Source organism: Pleurodeles waltl, unplaced genomic scaffold, assembly GCF_031143425.1.
Source record: "Pleurodeles waltl isolate 20211129_DDA unplaced genomic scaffold, aPleWal1.hap1.20221129 scaffold_121, whole genome shotgun sequence".
Taxonomy (NCBI): Eukaryota; Metazoa; Chordata; class Amphibia; order Caudata; family Salamandridae; genus Pleurodeles; species Pleurodeles waltl.
The window spans coordinates 454,455-478,170 of NW_027149827.1; the positions used below are offsets into that span (position 1 = coordinate 454,455).

At 44.1% G+C, this 23,716-nt stretch overlaps 1 protein-coding gene across 1 annotated transcript in view; it reads left to right on the plus strand.

Moving 5' to 3' along the window:
* Window positions 1-23,716, plus strand: part of LOC138273926 (clathrin coat assembly protein AP180-like) — a 176,409-nt gene that overhangs the window by 125,235 nt on the left and 27,458 nt on the right. Inside the window, exons 10-12 of the mRNA XM_069218912.1 lie at window positions 3,290-3,436; window positions 4,105-4,178; window positions 17,341-17,552. Coding sequence (XP_069075013.1) covers window positions 3,290-3,436; window positions 4,105-4,178; window positions 17,341-17,552 — 433 coding nt within the window. The remainder of the gene's footprint in view (window positions 1-3,289; window positions 3,437-4,104; window positions 4,179-17,340; window positions 17,553-23,716) is intronic.

Sequence of the window (23,716 nt, forward strand, 5' to 3'; positions counted from 1 at the left end):
TGTGTGTCTCTCATAGTTGGGGCTTAAAATCTGATTTATCATTAAAGAGCAATTCAAGTATAAATTCTTTAGACACCAAACATTAAATTTCTGCCTGCTCCCAAACAAATGGTATCACATATTACAAGTAATAAGGTAAGCCAGTGTTATACTATGGGAGAGTTATGCCTTATAGTAGTGAAAAACTAATTTGTAAGTATTTCACTACCAGAACATGTAACACTTAAAAGTACACGCCCAACTTCGTAAATATATTGCATCCTGGCCTATAAGCTGTTTATGGCCTACTCGAGAGGTGACATATCCATTAAGAGAGAAGGTTTAGGTCTGGCGGAAGTTTTGTTTTGCCTTGTTGAAATGGCAGTTTGAAAGAGCATTCTGTCAGCAGTGGCAGATCTGACATGTTTGAAAAGGCTACTTACGTGAAGGGCTGCAGGACCAATAGAAGCATTTAATTTACAGGTCCTGAGGTACATGTAGCACCACTTTACTAAGGATTAATAAATAACTTAAATGTGCCAATTGGGTGTAAGCCAATTTTGCCATGTCTAAAGGAGGGATCACAAGGCCATTTAGGACTGGTTAGCTGTGATAAAGTTTGCAAAGTCCTGAAGCTAGCAAAAACAAATTCATCAAAATGGGGGTGAAGGCAAAACATTTGGTGGTGACCCTGCAAAGAGGGCCAGGTCCAACAGACTCACAGCATCCTTTTAATTTACTGTGGGGGTACCTTATTCAGTATATAATAGTGAGAGCTGGACATCAATGCCCAGTGACGAGGCTACCATGACATAAGAGGCAGCGTGACATCACAGTAGTCCTTTAGAGTTAGTTCTGTATTTTGACTTTTCATTTAGTTTTTTCCCTACCATTTAATTTGCTCTTACCTGTCATTTCTTTCAGATGTGTCACAAACGTTGAAACTGTTCTTCTGACAATCCTTAACCCCAGTATATATTTTGTGCCTGCATTCCATTTAACAGGAGGGCTTTATTCCACTGGCTGTTTCAGAAATGAGCTCCAATTAACTGGTTTCTTGACTGATTTTAGTAATATTTGACATACCTATTGCTTTGTCTGTTACATTTGCTCCTAATTTAGACTAAGTCCCACCATTGTTCTGTTCAATGGTTTATAACCTAAAACATATTATGTTGACTGTCTTTCCTTGAGGCATTGTTGAAACTTTAAGGTTTTTGTGGTGTTTCCATTGACTTGTATAAATGATTTTCCGAGCTTATAGCCAACTTTTATATTTTCTTAGTTAGGCAGTAGATTTCTGAAACGTAACCACGTGATTTTTTTTATCCAAAACTTGCAGTTTTGTATAATTTTTAGTCCTGTATTTAGTCTATAACCTTCCTGCAATACATATTCCTAAACCAAGGTTTTGACTGTTTTTCACTGTTTTGTCAACATTGAGTGCATAGTTGATTAAGTTAATGTAATGTGTGGAGTATATCCACACAAGTTTTCCATTTCGCCAGTTTTGACGTGTATTCTATTGCTAACTGAATTTCTGGGCAAGATTACCAAGATGGAACAGGTGTTTCCTGATCATCTGTCACCTTCCTTAATCACACTCCTTCTTTGGTCATGTGTTTTATAGAGTGCCTTCATGTCAGTTTTCAGCCACTTTATTACACTAGGTATCGCATATAATATTCAGTGACAGGAATGTACCCCAAGCATGTATGATGATACTCGCCTTAGTGGGTGATGCTACAGTGATCTCAATCCAGTGATATTGGAATGGGAATATATATATGATGGTGTGTCAAGTACAATCTCCACAGAAGGAAGGGAGATTGTCCCTGATGGACTATTGGTTGTTGTCCTGACCCTTTTTGATGGTTGATCCTTATTGGTTCATCCCGGCGCAACACTAGTGCACAAGGGCAGTTGGTTTTAGTCTTTCCTTGAAGAGTAATTAGTTGGGAAGCAGTCATATCAGCAGTCATATCATATTCCAAAGTTTCATCCTTATATCTTGACATGTTGTCTTCCATGGTTCTTCATTTTGGATTCCGGCTTTTTGTTTTTCTGGACTCGTTGAATCTAGGAAGGTGGCTAGTCATTTAATGGGGGCTGGGCTTCCGGTGGTGTTCCAGGCCTTGCCCCCTACTCTTTCATATGATCTCCAGAGTTGCTATTTTATTTTTCCATTCCACCTCTCCTAATCTCTTCCAGTTGAGCAGAGTGTGGAAGCTGGATTTTGGATTCTCTGTAGCTTTTTGGTCTATTTTTGTAGTTTCTATGGTAGGACTTGCATTATTTTAGCCAGGACATCACCCAATTAATATAAAGCAAGAAAATGCCTAGGCTTCATGGCACTAAAGAATTTTGTTTATCATTTCTATGCTAATAGCAGTTTTGAGCTATTAGTCAGCTTGTATCATCATTTTGCATCAGTACTCTTGATGACTCCACTTATTTGAGCAGTGAAGGAGATTTGAAAGTCAAATAGGACTCACCACGAGATTGGGCCAGCCCTCCAGATCATGAAACCATATGACTGCTGTTGCATTTTGCCAACATTTCCTGAATCTATGATTTCTGAGTAGCACCTTTTCTTGCAGAAATAGTTATTGTTTATGCCTAGAGATTCTTTAGATATCATGTGAGGTTTCTGTAATTTGGTTGCTCTTAGAAATGGCACTTATGGGGAGCAGTCACCTTTCCCAGTGTTCTCTGGTGCACACTGCAAACATAGATGACCAAATACTCGAAATACTCTGCACATTACATTTAAAGTTATTGCTGAGCCTATTCTGAATTGCTTAATTTCTTTGATAGTACTTCTTTAGATGAAGAATAAAGAGATAACATGCACACCTTTTTAACATCTGCCACATTTTTGTACAGCGCGATTCTGGTCAAGGGTGGAATTACGATGGTGATAATTTGTTAAGAGAAATTATCAACATGTGTCAACCTAACAAATTATTCTTTTTTGTAGATAATCATGATCGACAAGTTGTTACTTTGTGTTACTTTCATTAGAACTAAACTAAGTCCACTTGATGTAGAATGTTGAACTGTTTTTGATGAGAATTGTGTTTAACAAGGACCTAGGATTTGAGTACTGCTACACTGCAGTATAAAGTTAAGAAGATTGCTTAACATTTCATAATGTTTTAAACATTCAGTTCTTTAAGAGGCTATAATATAAATATGGGCTAAAAAGTTAACTTATTTGGTAACACAAAGAAGTACTCAAATGTTTTTCTTTTTCATGAAATACACCTTTAAACGCATTGTTCTGAGACAAATATTATATTTGTTCCAGGGTTTGATGGTCTAGGTGATCTGCTCATGCCAATGGTCCCTGCTGCCCAGTCTTCAGGGTCTCCGATTTCAATGTCCATGAATGCATCCGGATCAAGCAAAGTCCTGGGAGGCGACTTGGATTCTTCCCTTGCCAATTTAGTAGGCAGTAAGTCATGTACTTATTTTAAATGTGCTGTTGGCTATTGTAATGTAAGAATGTTGCAAAGTAATGATTTTCTAAGACTTGACAATGGTTGGTAGCAGTTTTGTATGTTTACTGTGACTGTTGGTTTTTACCTTTTTGTTAACGGATACAGAATTAAACACAGCATGGAACCTCTCACTTTAATAGTTATTAATATGGCTATTCAATTCTGACCCCTCACATTCACCTGTAACTGGATTTTAATTTAAAAAATAAATTTAAAAAAATGTAATACTGTTTCCCAGATGAAGTTTATTCAGAGCCGTCCCCTTTTATATAACTTTTTAGCTCTCACCAGTATAGCATAATTGTCTCCTCTGAGAAAATCACACTCCACATTCATAGATTTTAAACTGCATTCAATGCCATATATAGAGGTCACTGTTGTGGCCTGTGCTGGGGAAGCTATGAATACCAGGCCTCATCTTCGTAAATTTGACAATTTAAGTTAAAACATACATCATAATATGGCTCCCTGTTAAATAAGAACAAAAGTTTTGAGTCCTAGCATTGTGTTATGAAAGGGTACATACTGGCACCATAATTGATATACTAGAAACTGATCGGAATAAATAATCACGGCGGGAAATATTGATGCTCCAAAAATTATTCAATGTTATCTAAATCAGGTCATTTACCAGTAGGAAAACCCTCCCCTAACTACCAGGCAGCATCCTTCTCACTAGAGAAAGAAAATTGCAAGGTAAATCATTGGTCATCACTGCCTATATGCCCGGATAGTGAATTGCTGTCAGATGCATCTTTCCTGGCTTCTGCATGCAGTGTAGAGAGCAGAGGAGCAGACACCGGAAAAGACTGATTGAGCAAAACTGACATTCATATGTTAAGCAATTCTTTAGGGCCTACCTTAGAACATCCAGCTCAAACTGTGAGTAATCTAGGCATCAATGGACTCTTATGGTACCTTATCATTATGGATTTCTTTAGTGGTGTGCCCAGCTATATGTTGCACATTCCTATTGTAAGGTAGGATTTACCCTTTGTGAACCATTACAGCCATAGTTGAGCTGTCCTACAATCATGCTTAGACTATCCAAGCTTATTGTAATTGAGACTGCTTAGTGTCAACTTCATAGACCGCAGGCTCTACAAAATAATTTTTGTCATGCATCACCTTATAGCCTTCCTATTAAATACCAAGTTGTTTTAAGTGTATCTCTGTGATATGCCCTCTGATGCTCTGTTTTTCATCTTCCTTTATCCAGAAGTGATTATCCAGTAGGTTCAGCTATCATAACCTAACTTTGTCATCAATATCAGAAATGCAAGCACTGTCCAGCAGGGGACTAGGCAGTGATGTCCTTTTTCCCTTTTGCTATTTGCTCTTGCTATGGAGCCATTGGCTGTGTGGGTGGGAATGGGCGCCTGGGTGTGCAGGTTCAAGTGTGGATATGGGGCCTCAGACAGAATAGTGTTATACACCAGTGATGTTCTTTTCTTCATAACTGACCCCGAACATGCAGGACCCTGATGTTCTTTTCTTCATAACCGACCCCGAACATGGCAGACCCTGTTTCTTAAAAATGTTGTGCATTTCTCAGAGATACTTCATGCTTCACATCAATATCTCCAAATCTATAGTGTCCCCTGTAAATGTCTACTGGCAGAGCTTAGATTAGGTGGCTCAACTGCAAATTGACACTAGGGTTTTCAAATAGCTGGGTGTATTTGTGTCCCCTGATGCTAGGGTTGCAAAGGAGCGTAACCTTGAGCCTGTGCGGACTCTCCTGAGGGAGGGCATGCAAAGCTGATCTGGAAGAACATGACGGTGAGGAATGAACTGAGGCTCAGGGAGAATGGGGGTTATTGCTTCCCCTATCCTTCTCAATATAGTACCGCAAAGGGGAGATTCCTAAATACCATGTGGGGCTGTCCTGTCTTGGACTTGTTCTGGCACTTGGCGACTTCTTGCCTGGAAGGAATCCTGGGCAGACTATACCAAGGACGCCAAACTCACCGTCCTGCATTATAACTGTACTCTGGGTGGTAACTGGTACACAATAATGCTGCTCTTCCTGAGGATGATATTTGGCAGCTTGAAATAGTGAGGGAATGGAAAGCCACGACTTCCTCTTCTCTGGCAGAGTGGAGGAAGGAGATGGCTCATTGCATGGGTTTGCAAATAGCAGTATACAGACCATGGTGTTGCCTGCAGAAGCATGCCACGGTGTGGCAGACCTGGGCTGAGTAGAGGGTATCCTCCCTATGTAATGAACGTTGGAAATTAAGTTTGAACCTTCTTTGGTTAATAGGAGTATATGATAGGTTGGGGTGATTTGTGCTAATTTCATTATTGTCACACTTAGTCACCAGGGGGAGAGGTTGGGGCTGGATTCTACATGCAGGGACTTGCATTTTATGTTTGCATATATGTTTATAATGTATTCCCTTACAGGGGCAGTGCTCCTGTCTCAAAACCTATAAAATCTGTTTAAAAAGAAATGCAAGCACTGGTGGCTGCATTCTCTCTGTTCTAACCCCAACTTTTTTGAAGGCACTCCCTCTGCCTCTTGAGCTAATTCCTTCACTCTTCATCTTCTGCTGAATAATATTGATCACGTTGTACATTTTTTTCTTAATACCATTAAACCTTTTGGTGTGAGAGTGATTCATAAAGGATGCCCAACCTATTATTTGGTAGTGAATTGTAGAAAACCAAGTTTATCCACCCACCATTACTCATTTCTTGTCAGACCTACATTCTGTGCCAAGTAAGGGGAATGAGCGGCTGAAGATTTAAAGGTACAACAAGCAAGTAACACCAGCCACTGTTACTTAAGTGCTGTAGTCCCCCAAGAGCAATCAGCCACTGTGATGTTGTTCTTTGTCTGCAAGGCTTAAAGGGTATCCTGAAAACCTCAATTTTTAGTAGAGAGAGGATGGATTTTGCAGCTAATGTGAATGATATATAAACAAGTTTACGGGAGGGGAGGTCTATGAAATCAAGGCTCGGCTGAAGCGCTTCTTCCTGCTGGCCTGCAGACACAACTTCTCAGGCAGCGGCCTCTGCATCAGTGCTGCCTGTAAACCACTAAGGCACCAGAGGCTGGCTGGGCTGTCTGCCTGGTGGGCCACTCTTCTCCAGCTTGCTGGCCCCAGCAAATGGAGGGCGGTTGAGGCTTTGACGGCCTAACCTGAACCTGGCAGAGACGATGGCCTGCACCACCACCTAACTTACCATAGGGCTTAGACCTGATGATTGGACTCCACTTTTATTTCCTCTTTCATCCCCCCTCTTTATTTCCCCCTCTGGATTACGATGCCCAGGGTCTAACTCCACAGGCCAGGCAACTGGGACTGGGAAGCAAGGGGGACACAGTGAGACACCTAGCCCTCTTGGCGGCTGGGGAAGCAGCTGTTTGTGCTTGAGCCCTCTTACACAGAGGGCCTAGCTCCACCACCCTCCCCCTTGCCTCACTAGTGATTGTTGGATGGAGCGAGCAGGGTAACTCAGCCTGTCGGGCACTGCGTGTGCAGGAGAAGCTAGCACCAATGCAGTTTGTGGTGGGACTTAGGACTTGACAGGTGGAATAGGGCAAAAGACGTCACGGACATCGATGGACACTGTTCTACTTTGCATCATGCCAGCGGCCACTAGCCTGAAGTACCAGGTATCTGACCCCCATCTCAAATGATGAATATTATTTGTGGTGCCAAGCTCAAGGGACTGACCCATAGCAGGCTAGCGGCCAGCTTTTATTGACACCTGTTACATGTCCCAGTTCACTACCAGGGCTACGGACTCGGATACCAGGAATTTCAGAATGGTGACCACTTATCGGCCTCCTGTCTAGAACTGCACTCCACCACACACTGTCAGTGCCCTCCACCCCAGAGAATCTCCCCTACCACCTCTGCCCTTCTAGTCCTGCTTGGAACCATCATTTGCAACTTCCACAACTGCCTAGCTACATGCCATCTCCAGAAATCCTTCTCCAAAGACCAACGGGAGCCCATTGCCTGTCCTAATCCAAGTGTTCTGGTAGTGGCTTTCTTAGTCCTAGTTTGCTCGCCAGTGCACCTGCCTGCCACACCCTGCTCTCTGAGGCTGATCTGGGTGTGCACTGCCGGCCCTCAAGAACTTTCCAGTCTTAGAACCACTATTAAAGAGGTAGCCGACAACACCTCCAAGACCTTGAAGGATGTTCAGTCCATCCACCACGGCCTGGCCTCTTTCAATGCCTGTCTCACTGGAGTGGAATCACTTGGATTGCATAGACCACTAACTATCTTAAGCACTAGGGTGGGAACAGTATCCTTGGTACTGTCAGTAAAAGATTGTGGAGCGAGAGGACTGAAATTGGCATGACAACTTCAATTTTTCATGGGCTCCAGAGAAGCTAGAAGGCGAAGACGCGCTGGGTTTCCTTTGAGACTACATACTGGCTCTAAGTCCTGAAAGAAACTAAGAAGAATGCCGCATCAAAGCCGGCAACAAACCACAGCAAAGGACTCTTCGCCATTGTGAAGGAGTTCACCAATCCTGCATCCACTGAGAACATCACTCTTTCCCAGAAACTGTGCAACAGCCTTGCAGACTTCTTCCACAACAAGATCTCGGACAACCCTCTTCCGCAGATAGCATCAACCAGCTCACATGCACAAACACCAACCCCAAACAATTCCTCACCCATTGGGAACTCCTCCACACACAAGACATTATCTCCATCATGAACTCCGTACACTCCGGAGCACCCAAGGACCCTTGCCCCCACTGCATGTTCAACCTCGGAAGCAAGACAATCAGTGACAGGCTCAGAAAGGTCCTGATCTTCAGGTGGCTCTCAGTAGACCCCAGAAGGACCATCATGAAGGCCCTCATCACCAGCAAACTAGACTACAGAAACATGCTGTAGGTAGGAATCACACCATGCCTCCTGAAGAGACTCCAGACAATACAGAACTGAGCAGCAAGACTCATATTTGACCTCTCCAGAAGGGCCCACATCACACCCCATTTCAAGAAAACTACACTTGTTCCTGATTCAGAAGAGATGCCAGTTCAAGATGCTGACCCACGCTTACAAAGCCCTAAACAACAAAGGACCGACATACATCAACAAACACCTGACCTTCCATCAACCAATGAAACACCACGGATCAGCTTCCCTTTGCCTGGCAGACATCCCTTAGATCCGTTGAGCCAACAGTAGAGGACTCTCCTTCTCGCACCTGCCAGCCAAGGCTTGGAACAACCTCCCCAGCACCTCAGGACCAAACCGTCACTCCAGCAATTCAGAAGAGAACTAAAGACCTAGATGTTCTAATGCCCTTTCCTCAGTGCACCAGCATACAGCTCCAGCGCATAGACCCTCACGGGGATTTGTTGAGCTCTATAAATGTTTGATTGATTGCAGCTATTATCCCCTCAGCAGAATCAGACCATGATGCAAAACATGTATGGCTTCACCTGGGACTGATCAGATCCACCAGTGCAGTGGAAGCTGTACCTCTCTCACTATAAACTAACTGATAAGCAGCGCCTCAATGATCACCTTCAGGTGTATCTGGACCAAAACCATGAGAAGGTGTCCTCTCCGGCGGTCCTCTGAGCAGTTGGAAGGTGACCATCAGGGATAGGCTTAAAGCAGGACAAGGTCTGTAAAACATGTGAGGCCCTCCAAGCGCATTGCACACTGGAGCAAGATTTCCATGCACTCACATCCCAATAGTCCTCCACACCCACTCTACCAACACTGAAAGTCCTGTTGTGGGCTAAACACAACTTCAACTCTCTGTACACCACCAGAGCAGAGAAAGCACTTTTATACCCTAAACAACACCACTGTGCGAGGGAGAAGAAGGCCGTACACCCTCTAGCCTTACAGGCCAGCCAGTAGGAAGCATCCCGTACCATACCGGCTATCCCTCACACAGATGGCTCACCCCACATGCACCCGCTGCACATCTTAAAGACCTTCCACTCACATTATGCAGCCCTCGTGACCTCAGAAAGCATTAGTCCTACTACTGACATAGAACACTTCTTGGCACAACATGCCATACTCTGCAATGGTCACAACTGGATCTCCCTATCACTGAGGAAGAGGTCAAGGAATTCGTAGAGGGAATACTGTGCATGTCTCTTGGCCCCAACAGATACCCCTCTGAGTTCTATAAGATGCATAAGGACCTTTTGGCATCTCTCCCCTGCCAGGTTTTTTCAGAGCTGCATCCTTCACCCAGCCTGCAAGCGGTATCCGATAGTGTGATAATTACACTCTTTTCTAAATCAAGCAAAGATCCCCTGCACTGTCCAAACTATAGGCCTGATCTCTTCTTAATGATGATACAAAAATCCTGGCTAAATTACTGGCCATCCTTCTAAAGAGGGTCTTTCCCTCTCTCATGCATTGAGATCAGGTCTAATTTGTCCCTCATCGCACTTCCATGTCCCCTCTTTGGGCCCTCTCTCATGTGCTCTGGCAAGTGTGTAATGATGCGGATAAGAAACTGTTGGTTACCCTGGAAGCCAAGAAGGTATTTGACAGGGTGGATTGGAACTTCATGTTCCAGGTATTAAAACACGCAGGCAGAGGGCCCACTTTCCTAGCCTGGGTACCTAAGCAATACATTGAGCCGACAGCAAGGGCGACATGTAATGCTCATGCTTTTCCACCCTTCACTAAATCAAGGGGCATATCTGTAGGGCCCTCATCAATTGATATCTGTAATTCTCACGACAAACACAGTATAACAACCCCAGGTGGTATATCCAAAATATCATTATATGTGGGCAACATCTTGCCACCCTCTAATCCAAAGTTCTCCCTTGACACCCTGACTACACGGATTTCTCAATTCTCTTGCCTTTCGGGCTACAAGGTGAACTTGAACAAGTGTGAAGCCATGCCTTTGACTGGCTGCAAAGCAGACAGTTCACTACCACTCACCGCCAGGCCAGGTTCGACCACTGGGCCGACTGTAGGCACATTCGACCCAGCGGTGTAGGCCGGATCGGCGTTGGGATTTTGATCCCATTTCCACCCGGGATTTCCTGGTGGGATACCCCGCCAGGTAATCCCCGGCAGAAAGCATACAGGTGACAGGAATAACCATTCCTGTCACCTGTATGTTACAAGCCAAGCTCCCACCCCTTGCCACTACACAAACCCCTAGCTCTGAACCAGTACCCTGAAAACTGACCCCCCCCCCAACCCTCCAACCCCAAAACCCCATGTAGGCCCCCCCAGCTCAACCCTCAGCATCCCCCACCCCTACATACAGGTCCCTCCCAAACCCCCACGCGTCATGCACACATTCACCTATATGCAATCATGAATAGATACACTCAGACCCCCCCCACATACACTCACACACAACCCCATGCACTCACACACACACACGCCCCCCTTCCCTTTCGTACACCACTTACCTCTTCTGTCGCGCTGCTCTGGGAAGGAACGGGCTCCCTGGCTGCTGTTCCGCCGCCATTGCCATCTCTCCATGCACTGCCACGCCTATGAATTCATCATTATAGGCGTGGAAATGGCTGAACTGACGTGGCGGTGAGGGTGGAGCAGCATCCACCCTCACCACCGACCGCCAGCATGGCGCCTGGCGGCCCTCACCACCATCAATGGCTTTGAGGCTCCAGGCGTCATTATTTAGCGGGATGCCGACCGCCGCCAATGGCGGTCTTCCGTTGATCACTGGGACGGTTGACGGCGGGGTATCCCGCCAAGTTCATAATTTGGGCCTTAGTGTCGCAAATTTGAATTCCTTTACATTAAGGGTGAGTGATACAGTGATAAACGTTGTGTTCCCAAAGAATCTTGCCTGCTTCTCGGCCTGCAGTACTTCTTGCGTCATTGATCATACAGATGAAAGCAAAGGAAAGCAGGTTTATGCTACAGGTGTAGAGGGGGACTATGTTAATGTTTAGTAATAACGAGAATCCCAAACTGCAAATCTAAGGATTGCTGTGACTGTTATGCATAAATGGAGACCATCCCATGCGTTGTTATACATGACCTTGTTTTGATTTTATTCCACTCCACCCATCCCAATCCAACCCATCCCACCCCAGTTCAACCTACAGCACTGAAATCCAATCCACCTCATCGCAATGCAGCCCATCCCACTCCACTCCACCAAGTTCAATCCACCTCACCCCAATCCAATCCACCCTATATTATCCCAGTTCTGTCCACCCAACTCAATCCAATTCATCCACCCACCCCACTCCAGGCCACCCCACTCAATCCAGTTGACCCCATGTCAATCCAGTGCACTCCACCTCAATACAGTCCACCCCACCGCACCTTCACCCCAATCCACCACAATCCAGTCCAACCCACCCTAATCCAACCTGCTTAGCCTACTCCAGTCTATTCCCTTCCAGGCCACCACACCCTAATTCAATGCACCCCAACCCATTTCAATCCACCCCAATCCACCCCACTCCAATTCACCCCACTCCAATTCAGTCTATCCCACTCCACCACACTTCACTCCAGTCCACCCCACTCTATCCTAATCCAATCCACCCCACCCAACTATAATCCACTCCACTCCACTCGACCCCACCCCAGTCTAACCCACCACATTCCAGTGAAATCCCTCCTCATCCCAGTCCACCTCTCCCCAATCCAATCCACCCACCGTATTCTACTCACTCCAATCAAATCCACCCATCTCAATCCAATCTAATCCTTTCTACCGCAATCCACCTCACCTCATTTCAGCCCACTCCAATCCAAACCACCCAATTCTACTACACTCCAATCTCATCCACTCCACCCGAATCCATTCCACTCCACCTCAACCCACCTTCACCACAATCCACCCCACTCCAATTTGCCCCACCCAAATCCAATCTTTCCCACTCCAGCTCACCACACACCAGCTCAGTCCACCCCCCATTTCAATCCACCCCACTCCAAGTACTCCAATCCACCCCACACCAATCCAGTTTGCTCCAATCTGCCCCACCCCACTCCCGTCCATCACACTCCAATCCTGTAAATCTAATCCACCACACTGCAATCCAATCCACCCAACTCCAGTCCAATCTTTTAATCCACTGTATTCCAGTCCAGTCCAGTCCACTCCAATCCGCCACACCACAATCCAGTCCACTCCAGTCCTATCACTCAAATCCACCCACCTCAATCAAATCTAATCCTCTCCTCTCCAATCAACCTCACCCCATTTCAACCCACTCTACTCCAGTTCATCCAACTCCACTGTACTCTACCCCAATCCACCCCCTCTGCCCCACCCCACTCTACTACACACCTATCCAATCCACACCACTACTGCCATCCACTCAAACCCAGTCTACCCTGCTCCACCCCACTCTACGACACTCTCTGCCACTGAACTCTTTCCCTCTGACACTCTACTCCTCCCTGCTTCACTCTACAACACTCTAACAAATCCACCCTGACACACTACTCCCCCATTCCATTCTAGTACACTTCACACCACTAACGTTTAGCCATGCTGAACAACAGCCACACTGGTGTGCAAGATGGCAAAAACGCATTGAAAAGCCAATAGCTCATTTATAGGGGAGACCTGTTGGCTTTTCCAATGCTTGTTTCGCCTGTTGTCGGTTATAGATAAAAAAAAGTATGAGCTTAGTGATTCAAAAGGAAAATAAATGCTCTCTGCATTCTGAAAACAGAACAAAATGTTGGACCTTGTAACATTTCTTGGTGAGGCATTGGTATAAAACATACATGGCTAAGAAAATGCAGTCAGGTACTTTATAAGACTGCAACTTGTGCGCTAGTTGAGCAGCTTTCACAGAAAGAGAAACTGGCTGATTAGGATTAACCAGGACGCTTACATTTTACATTGTATTGCCTTAAAATAATCATAAACAAAGTAAATAACTAATCATTAGAGAAGCAATGAAAGATAACTTCTGTCAAATAAATGATTAACTATTGAGTCAAATGAATTACTTATTTATTTCATCTGGAAATGCTGGGGTCAAAAGAAATGGTACAAATACGAAGGACTACAAAATAATGCAACACTGCCAGTAGTACAGGAAGTAGGTATAAAGTAAGCACACTAAATCCTAGGAGAATGTATTACTTTGAATTATAGTGCACTGCAACCATGTAACTGAATGGTGGAAGAGTCCAGTGCTGGAATTTACTTTGATAACTGAAAACATGAAACAAATTGCAACTTGCCTATATTTATACAATGATTGTGTGAAATCAAGTTCATAATTGCCAGTCTTCAGGATGAAAATAGTTATACTACTGAGATAAAAATGAGAACTAAATTCTCACAGCACTCGATCTTTTTAAATATTATTGGAAACCAGGTAAACTAGGTGCGCTATTTTGCATACATTGGTTTGAACAGTATTTTATGGAATCTAGCTCCATATTTAACGCTGCTGATAGCATAAAGATGTTTTCTGCACTGGAAAAGATGCAGATAGGAAGGCATTTCCTAGGGTGTACAGAATACCTGTCCAACTAGCCCATCATATATGATTTAGGGAAAGGTCTATCTCACTCATATTTCATCTGGTAGGAATCTGAGTAAGGGATGCGTTTACACCAGGGTCAGAAAAGAATCTGGCAAGCCAAGATAAAGTGGCCCACATTTTAGGATAGCAATCTTTTGTGAAACTTTGCTTAGCTTGTATCAGGTGGAAGATTGTTTGGGAAAAGTTAATTCAACTAAGCTTTTGTTTAAATATATATATTTTTGGTATTTTTATTTGGATAAACCATGGAAGCTTGGGAGTTTGTGCTAGAGACACTTTTGTGCATTGATGCCCCTTGCCCCATCACAATCTTCCATAAGATTGAAGTGTTAATGGGCTGTTCAGAAGCATAGGATTCACTGTTATGGGGAGAGGCCGGGCAACGAGAAGAGCATGTCAGACACACTAAGGCTGTACTTGAAGAGGAGGGGGGAGGTGGTCATTGCTGTGTCCATTGCAATGATTCCTTCCTGCCTTTCAAAGGAGCTATAAGCATCATAAACTACCTTTCTGTAATTCCCATCTCCCTGGGCTAGTTCAGTTATGGGTGAAAGAGCTCGGCAGATTGGGCCTCACAAAGTTACAAGAAACCAGCTTTGGCAAAGCCAGTAAGTCTCGCCTAGACAAAAGCTATTGGCTTTGGCAGTGTTTTTGTGCAATGTTGTATACTAATGCCATAGACTGTATTTGTTGGAGTAGAGTGTTATCGAGTGGAGTAGTTTAGAGTGTCATAGAGTTGAGTAGAGGGGAGTAGAGTTCAGTGGGAGAGTGTGTTGTGCAGTGGAGCGTCAGGGAATGGAACATTGTAGATTGGGATGGAATAAGATGGAATGGATTGAGGTACTGGGGTGGATTGGAGAAGATGGGTGGATTCGGTTGGGGTAGAGTTTGTTAGATTGAGTGGGTTAACTTTAGTGGAGTGGGTTAGATGGAGTGGGGTGGATTGCATTGAGGAGGGGTGGATTGGAGTGGAGTGGCACGAAATGGATTAAGTGTAGTGGATTGGAGTGTGGCACATTGTTTTGGATTGGAGTGTGGCACATTGTTTTGGATTGGAGTGTGGCACATTGTTTTGGATTGGAGTGGATTGCTTCAGGTTGGAGTGGGGCAGATTGGAGGCGGATTAGGGGGTTGGGGTGGATTGGTTTGTGGTGGATTGGGCTGGGGTGAGGTGGGGTAGAGTGGATTGGTATGGGGTGGATTGGAGTGGAGTGAGGGTGGATTGGAGTGGAGGGAATTGGGATGGCGTTGGTGGATTCGACTGAGGAGGATTGGATTTGGAGTAAGGCAGATTATTTGGATTGTAATGGGGAAGATCTGAATGGGATGGATTGTAGTGGGTTGGATTGGGGCATATTGTATTGGATTGGATTGGGGCATATTGTATTGGATTGGAGCAGATTGTATTGGATTGGATTGGGGCAGATTGTGTTGTATTGGATTAGGGCAGATTGTGTTGTATTGGATTAGGGCAGATTGTGTTGAATTGGATTGGGGCAGGATGTTTTGGATTGGGGTAGATTGTTTCAGGTTGGAGTGGGGTAGATTGGAGGTGGATTGTGGTGGTGGTGGGGGAGGGAGTGGGGTGGATTGGTTAGGGGTGAGGTGGATTGGGCTCGGTTGAGGTGGGGTAGAATGGATTGGAGTGAGGTGGATTGGGATGCGGTTGGTGGATTCGGCTGAGGTGGATTGGATTGAAGTGAAGCAGATTGGATTAAGGCAGACTCTTTTGGACTGGAATGGGGAAGAGTTGAGGGGGCCAATTGTTTTGGATTGGAGTGGGAGGTGACTGTTTTGAATTGGAGTGGAGGAGACAGAAGTGAGGCGGACTTGTTTTGGATTGGAGTGGAACAGATTGTTTTGGATTGGAATGGGGCAGACTGGAGTGGGGCAGGTTGCAGTGGATTGGAGTGGGGCAGTTCATTTTGGATTGGAGTGGGGCAGATTGTTTTAGATTGGAGTCTGGCAGATTGGAGTGTGGAAGATTGAAGTGGAGCAGATTGTTTTGGATTGGAGTGTGGTGAATTTGAGTGGGGAAGAAAGGCGTGAAGGTGGGTTGTGAGAATTGGAGTGTGGTGGATTGGACTGGGGTGAGTGAATTGGAATGTTCTGAGGTGGATTGGATTGAACGGGTGGATTAGTGCGTGGTGGGGTGGATTGGAGTGGGGTGGGTTGGGGTGTACTGCACAATTATGTGTTAAAGCATAATTTCAGAAATTACACATAAAAAACAATGTCTCTTTGCAATATTTCGAACAAGATAATCCACTTTATTTTAGCCCAGCATCCACAAGCAAAAATAAAACAAAACATGAGTGCAAAGTTTGAACAGGAGATTTGGCAAAATAACAAAGTTAACTATAGAAAATAAAATACTGCAATTTTGTTTGATCTGCTAGGCATGGTTTTGCTAGTCACACGCCTTCTGTTTGCATCGCACTTAAACTTAAAAAGAAGAAAATAATACCTCATTCACACAGGGAGCAGAGGACGGCCACTGATTAAGTTGAATCAATCAATACTTGGTCTCTGCTCCACAAAAAGGAATGGAAATGATGGCAGGCCTACAGTAACAAATTATGAGGTTGTAAAGAAGAGTGTCAGGGATGCCAGCAAATGGTGGACAGCTGGCAGGCTCCAAGCCTTTATTAACAACACCATCTCTCAAGCGAGACAGATGCACTAGCGCATGCTGTCACAGGCTCAACCCTAAAAAGTCTCATATTTGTCTTTGGCATTAGGCCTTTCGAACACGAGTGAATTAGATGTTTTGCCAAACAGACACTGTCTTATTACCCTCCTCTGCTACTGTTTAGGTTTCGTCTGCACAGCTGTTGGGTGGTGCTTGCGCAAGCTCATGTGAACAAAAAAAAAAATCCTTTAAGGAAAATGGGCTGTATATATATGTAAAATAATGTTTGATGGCATGTGTAGCTGCAGATACACATGCTGTGCATATACTTCTGCCATCTAGTGTTGGACTCTGAGTGTCCGAAGAAGTGTTTTCGAGCCACGGGATCGAGTGATTCCTCCTCTTCGGTTCCATTGCGCATAGGCATCGACTCCATCTTAGATTGTTTTCTTTCCGCCGTCGGGTTCGGACGTGTTTCCTTTCACTCCGATAGTTTGATTCGTAAAACTTTGAAAACGCTTCACTTTTGTTGGTATCGTATCGATTAGGTTTACATCTTCTATCAACACATCGGTACCATCGGAAAAGACATCTCCACTAGCCCTTTGGGGTGCACGTGCCCAACTTGGGCCTGGTTGGGCCGACCACGTGGAAGCCTCATGGATCGGACTCAATTCTAGTTCTGTCCTTGGTGCCACGCCAAATTCCTGTATACAGACCAAAACCTTGTCTGTAATCTTTGCCTTTCCCCAGATCATCGGGAAGACAATTGCAAGGCCTGCTGATCCTTCCGATCTAAAAAGACACTCTGAGACAGAAGAGCACGAAGGGTCGAGGTGGCGTCCAAAAGCTCCGATTATCTCGACGTCGAAGAGGAAGAGCTCATGCAGATGGCAGTCTCCGTTCGAGGTTCCGACTCTGACCAGGAATCCGAGGACGACAGACCGGTCACGGCAGGACAGCACGTGAGTTTGCCTGCCCCTGTACCATCACAAAGGCCGAAATATAAGGCATTGGGTACGCCACTGCCGGAAGGCCTTGACTCGACCCGAAAGAAGACACCCGGTGCCCAAACTGCCAGTTCGGCACCGAAAAAGGCCACTCCTCCGAAACCATTGGAGTCGATGAAAAGCTCTGTATCCGACTCGAGCAAACATACGGAAAAAGCCTGCTTCGGAGCCAAAAAGAGCAGGTGACACAGAGGAGCATGGACTTTCTAAGACACTCAAAGAAAGCCACAAAACCTCTGAAGAAGACCCTCAAGTACAACCAATACTTGAAGTAATGGACGAAAGGCAAGCGAGGATTCATATCCACAAAGAACTGGCAGAATCCTGACAGCACCTACTCTCAAACCTAAGAGGAAATTAGCCTTTCAGGAGGAATTGGACACTTCACAGCCTCCAACTAAAGTGCCACAGACAAAGAAGAGACCACCACCTCCTCAATTTTCTCCTTCTCATTCTCCTCCTCACTCTCCACCTCACTCTCCACACCTGCATATCTCTCCCCCTATCAGTCCTGCACCAATGCAGTCACCATCACATTCATTTGACTCGCAACAAGTTAACGTAGACCCATGGGATCTTTATGATCCAGATCCTATTCCCGACTGCTATCCCTCTAAGCTTTCACCACCTGAGGATAGTACAGGATACAATCAAGTTTTAGCTAGGGCTGCAGCATACCACAGTGTCACTATGCACACTGAACCGCTGGAGGACGATTTTTGTTTAATACACTCTCCTCCACACACTCAACATACCAGTCGCTTCCTATGCTCCCCGGCATGCTAAAACACGCTGATCAGATATTTAGCGAGCCAGTTAGAGCAAGGATGATTACTCCCAGGATAGAGAAGAAATACAAGCCACCTCCCTCTGATCCTGTCTACATAACTCAACAACTCCCTCCCGACTCAGTAGTAGTAAGCGCTGCCAGGAAAAGGGCAAACTCACAGTCATCAGGTGATGCACCCCCACCAGACAAAGGGAGTAGGACATTTGATGCTGCTGGGAAGAGAGTGGCATCCCAGGCAGCCAATCAATGGAGGATAGCCAACTCACAGGCGTTGTTGGCTAGATACAACAGGACCCATTGGGATGAGATGCAAGACATAATTCAGCATCTCCCCAAGGAACATCAAAAAAGGGCACAGCAAATAGTGGAGGAAGGGCAAGCCATCACCAATAATCAGATTAGGTCTGCCCTAGATGCAGCAGACACAGCGTGCATGGCTCAGGTCCTCGGGTTTCAAACCCCAAATCCAACAAGCTGTGTTGAATATGCCTTTTAATTAAAAAAAAAACTTTTTGGCCCAGAAGTGGACACTGCAATTAAAAAATTGTGTAAGGATTCAGACACTGCAAAAGCTATCTCGGCACTATACACCACACCATACAGGGGATCCTTTCGGAAACCTCAATTTAGAGGTGGATTTAGATCTCAAGCAGCAGAACCATCCACATCGCAAGCAAAACCAACCTATCAACCTCAATACAAATGAGGTGGGTTTAAGGGCACATATCGACAACAGTATCCCAGAAGTAGAGGGAAATATCAAACATCTAAACAAACCTCACAGCACACTAAACAGTGACTTGTTTCATCCCCTTCCACTCCACACCTCCCCTGTGGGAAGAAGACTACAAAAGTTCCACACCAATTGGCAAACCATTACCACAGACAATTGGGTACTATCAAATATCCGCAATGGTTGTTGCCTAGAATTTATACTCCCCCAATCATTTCACCAAAACCACACAAATTATCCACAGAACACATCAGCCTGTTACAGGAAGAAGTTAAATCTATATTACTCAAACAAGCAATAGAACCTGTGCCACAAAATCAAATAGGGCCGGGAGTTTACTCACTATACTTCCTGATTCCCAAAAAGGATGACACCCTAAGACCAATATTAGATCTCAGGACCCTCAACCTTTACAACCTGCCAGAACACTTACACATGGTAACTCTCCAGGATGTTATTCCACTACTTCAAAAACACGATTTCATGGCAACATTAGACCTCAAGGTTGCGTACTTTCATACACCCATCCATCCAGTGCACAGAAAATATCTCAGGTTTGTCATTCAAGGAAAGCACTATCAGTTCAAAGTGTTACCCTTCGGAACAACAACAGCTCAAAGGGTATTCACAAAGTGCGTAGCAGTAGCTTCCGCCTATCTAAGAAGACAACATATACATGTCTTTCCATATCTAGATGATTGGCTAATAAAATCAAACAGTCATAAGCAGTGTCAAAACCCATGCGCATTACATATGACAAACCCTGCACACGCTAGAGTTCTCAATAAATTACCAAAAGTTGCAAATACAACAGTATTTAGGTGCAACACTAAATACTCAAAAAGCGCTAGCAAGTCCAAATACGCAAAGAATACAAGCATTCCAAAATACAATCGCACAGATACAGACAGGTCAACAGTACACTGTCAGTTTTGTCATGAAAATGTTAGGAATGATGGCATCATGTATTCTAATAGTTCCACATGCAAGACTAAACATGCTGCCCTTACAACAGTGCCTTGCACAACAATGGTCACTGGCACACGGTCAACTTCAAGATCTAGTGTTGATGGACCGCCAAACATACATGTCCCTTCAGTGGTGGAATTCCACAAATCTAAACAAAGCACGTCCATTTCGAGACCCTATGCCTCAGACCATAATTACAACAAATGCATCAATGATTGGCTGTGGAGCTCACCTCAACAATCACAACATCCAAGGACAATGGGATGCCCAACACAAACAGCTACACATAAATCACTTAGAGCTGTTAGCTGTCTTCCTAGCACTCAAAGCTTTTCAGCCTCTTCTCACTCAGAAGAATGTCCTGATAAAAACAGACAACATGACCACTATGTATTACCTTAACAAGCAAGGAGGGACACATTCGTCCCAACTCTCCCTCCTAGCTCAAAAAATGTGGAAATGGGCAATACACAACCAAATTCACCTCGTATTACAATACATTCCAGGGATACACAACCAACTTGCAGATGTTCTCAGCAGAAATCATCAACAAACACATGAGTGGGAGATTCAACCTCAAGTACTTCAATGATACTTTCAACAGTGGGGAACATCAAACATAGATCTGTTCGCCACAAGCGAAAATGCAAAATGCCAAAACTTCGCATCCAGAGACCCACATCCCCTATCGAAGGGCAATGCTCTATGGATCAATTGGTCAGGGATATTTGCTTACGCTTTTCCTCCTCTCCCGCTCATTCCATTTTTGGTCAGCAAACTGCATCAAAACAAACTAAAACTCATACATATAGCACCAACGTGGGCACGTCAACCATGGTACACCACATTGTTACACCTGTTTGTAGTAGCACACATCAAACTCCCAAACAGACCAGACCTGTTGACACAAAACAAACAACATATCAGACACCCCAATCCAGCAATGCTCAATCTGGCTCCTGAAATATTAGAGTTTGGATATCTACATTTTCCACCAGAATGTATGGAAGTGATTAAACAGGCAAGAAAACCTACCACCAAGCACTTTTATGCTAACAAATGGAAAAGATTTGTTTTCTACTGTCAAGCAAAACACATAACACCTTTAGATGCAACCATACAAGACATTGTAAGTTACTTACTCAACCTACAAACAGCAAATTTAGCTTTTTCATCCATCAAGATACATCTCACAGCAATTTCTGCTTATTTGCAAAATAAACAAACCAAATCTCTATTTAGAGTGCCAGTCATCAAAGCTTTCATGGAGGGTCTAAAACGAATCATACCTCCAAGAACACCACCAGTACCCTCATGGAATCTTAACATTGTACTCACACAATTCAATGGTCCACCCTTTGAACCCATGCACTCATGTCAGATTCAATTCCTAACTTGGAAAGTAGCATTTCTAGTGGCAATCACTTCATTACGGAGAGTTAGTGAAATACAAGCATTCACTATTGAACAACCCTTTATACAAGTACACAAACATAAGGTTGTATTTCGCACCAACCCTACATTTCTACCAAAATTCATCTCACAGTTTCATTTAAATCAAACAGTGGAACTTCCAGTCTTCTTCCCACAGCCAGATTCAGTGGCAGAAAGAGCACTACATACATTAGAAATTAAGAGAGCTTTAATGTATTACATTGACAGAACAAAATCATTTAGGAAAACTAAACAGTTGTTCGTCGCATTCCAAAAAACCCATACTGGTAATCCTATATCAAAACAGGCATAGCCAGATGGATAGTGAAATGTATCCAAATCTGCTACCTAAAGGCTAAAAGACAGCTGTTAATTACACCAAAAGCGCATTCCACTAGAAAAAAGACGCAACAATGGCATTTCTAGGAAATATACCAATGACAGAAATCTGCAAAGCAGCCACTTGGTCAACACCTCATACATTTACCAAGCATTACTGTGTAGATGTGTTAGCAACACAACAGGCCACAGTAGGACAGGCTGTACTAAGAACACTATTTCAAACAACTTACCCTCCTACAGGCTGACCACCGCTTAGGGGAGGACAACTGCTTTGTAGTCTATGCATAGCATGTGTATCTGCAGCTACACATGCCATCGAACGGAAAATGTCACTTACCCAGTGTACACCTGTTCACGGCATGTTCCGCTGCAGATTCACATGCGCCCTCCCTCCTCCCTGGAAGCTTGTAGCTGTTCAAGTCACATTTAAAATTTGTACATATGTATATACACCTTTATTCCATTGCATGGACATCTCTTTCTTTACACTATCACCCCTACCTTACCCTTTGCGGGGAAAACAATCTAAGATGGAGTCGATGCCCATGCGCAATGGAGCCGAAAAGGAGGAGTCCCTTGGTCCCGTGACTCAAAAAGACTTCTTCGAAGAAAAACAACTTGTAACACTCCGAGCCCAACACTAGTTGGCAGGACCTGTGCATAGCATGTGAATCTGCAGCGGAACATGCCACAAACAGATGTACACTGGGTAAGTGACATTTTCCATATATATATATATATATATATATATATATATGTGTGTTCGATGGCATGTGTAGCTGCACATACACATGCTATGCATGTTTCCGCCATCTAGTGTTTTTATTTTTATATATATATATATATATATATATATATATATATATATATATATATATATATATATATACATATATATATATATATATATATATATATATATATATACATAAATCATTTTTTTTTTTTTTTTAAATGTTGTGTGCTGACCCCAGCAGGCCCCCATACTAGTCATTTTAGCCAATCGTATGTCACATTGTGACCCACTATGAATCAGTATTTTGAGAACAAACCCAATAATATATAGGTTGATTCTCAAAATATGAATGGATTCGTTAGAAGTCAGTGCGTGGATTGCAACCACTTCTAGCAAAGCCTTTTTGTACATTCCATTCAAGGAATCACAAATTGTGAATCGTTATTTGCCACAATTTGATTCCTTAAATGGGGTCTTTGTACATGAGAGCCTTACTGACTGTATCTGCAGAGGAAGATTGTTCAAGTTTAACTTTGGTGACATAGGGTCTCCCTTGTAATTGCTTATATTACACATCAGGTACCTCCAGGCTCACTGTTTGTCAGTGCTGCCATAAAAAGGGCTAATAGCCAATCGTCAGAGGATGCCCCTCCCCCTGACAAAGCAGAAACATTGATGCTGCTGACAAGAGGGTAGCTACACAGGCAGCTAACCAATGGCGCATTGCAAATTCACAAGCCTTGCTAGCAAGGTATGATAGAGCTCACTGGGACGAGATGCAGGAGAAATTACAACACATGCCAAAGGAACATCAAAAAAGGGCTCAACAAATTGTTGAAGAGGGTCAGGCAATTAGTAATAATGCAAATAAGGTCTGCCCTTGATGCTGCAGATACAGCAGCTAGAAGTGCGAATACTGCTGTAACCATACACAAAAATGCATGGTTACGTTCTTCAGGAGTTAAACCAGAAATACAGCAGGTAGTCCTAAATATGCCTTTCAGTAAGAAACACCTGTTTGGTCCTGAGGGTGACTCCACAATAGAAAAACTCAGGAAGGACTCAGACTCTGCTAAAGCAATGGGAGCCTTATATACAACACCTTACAGAGGCTC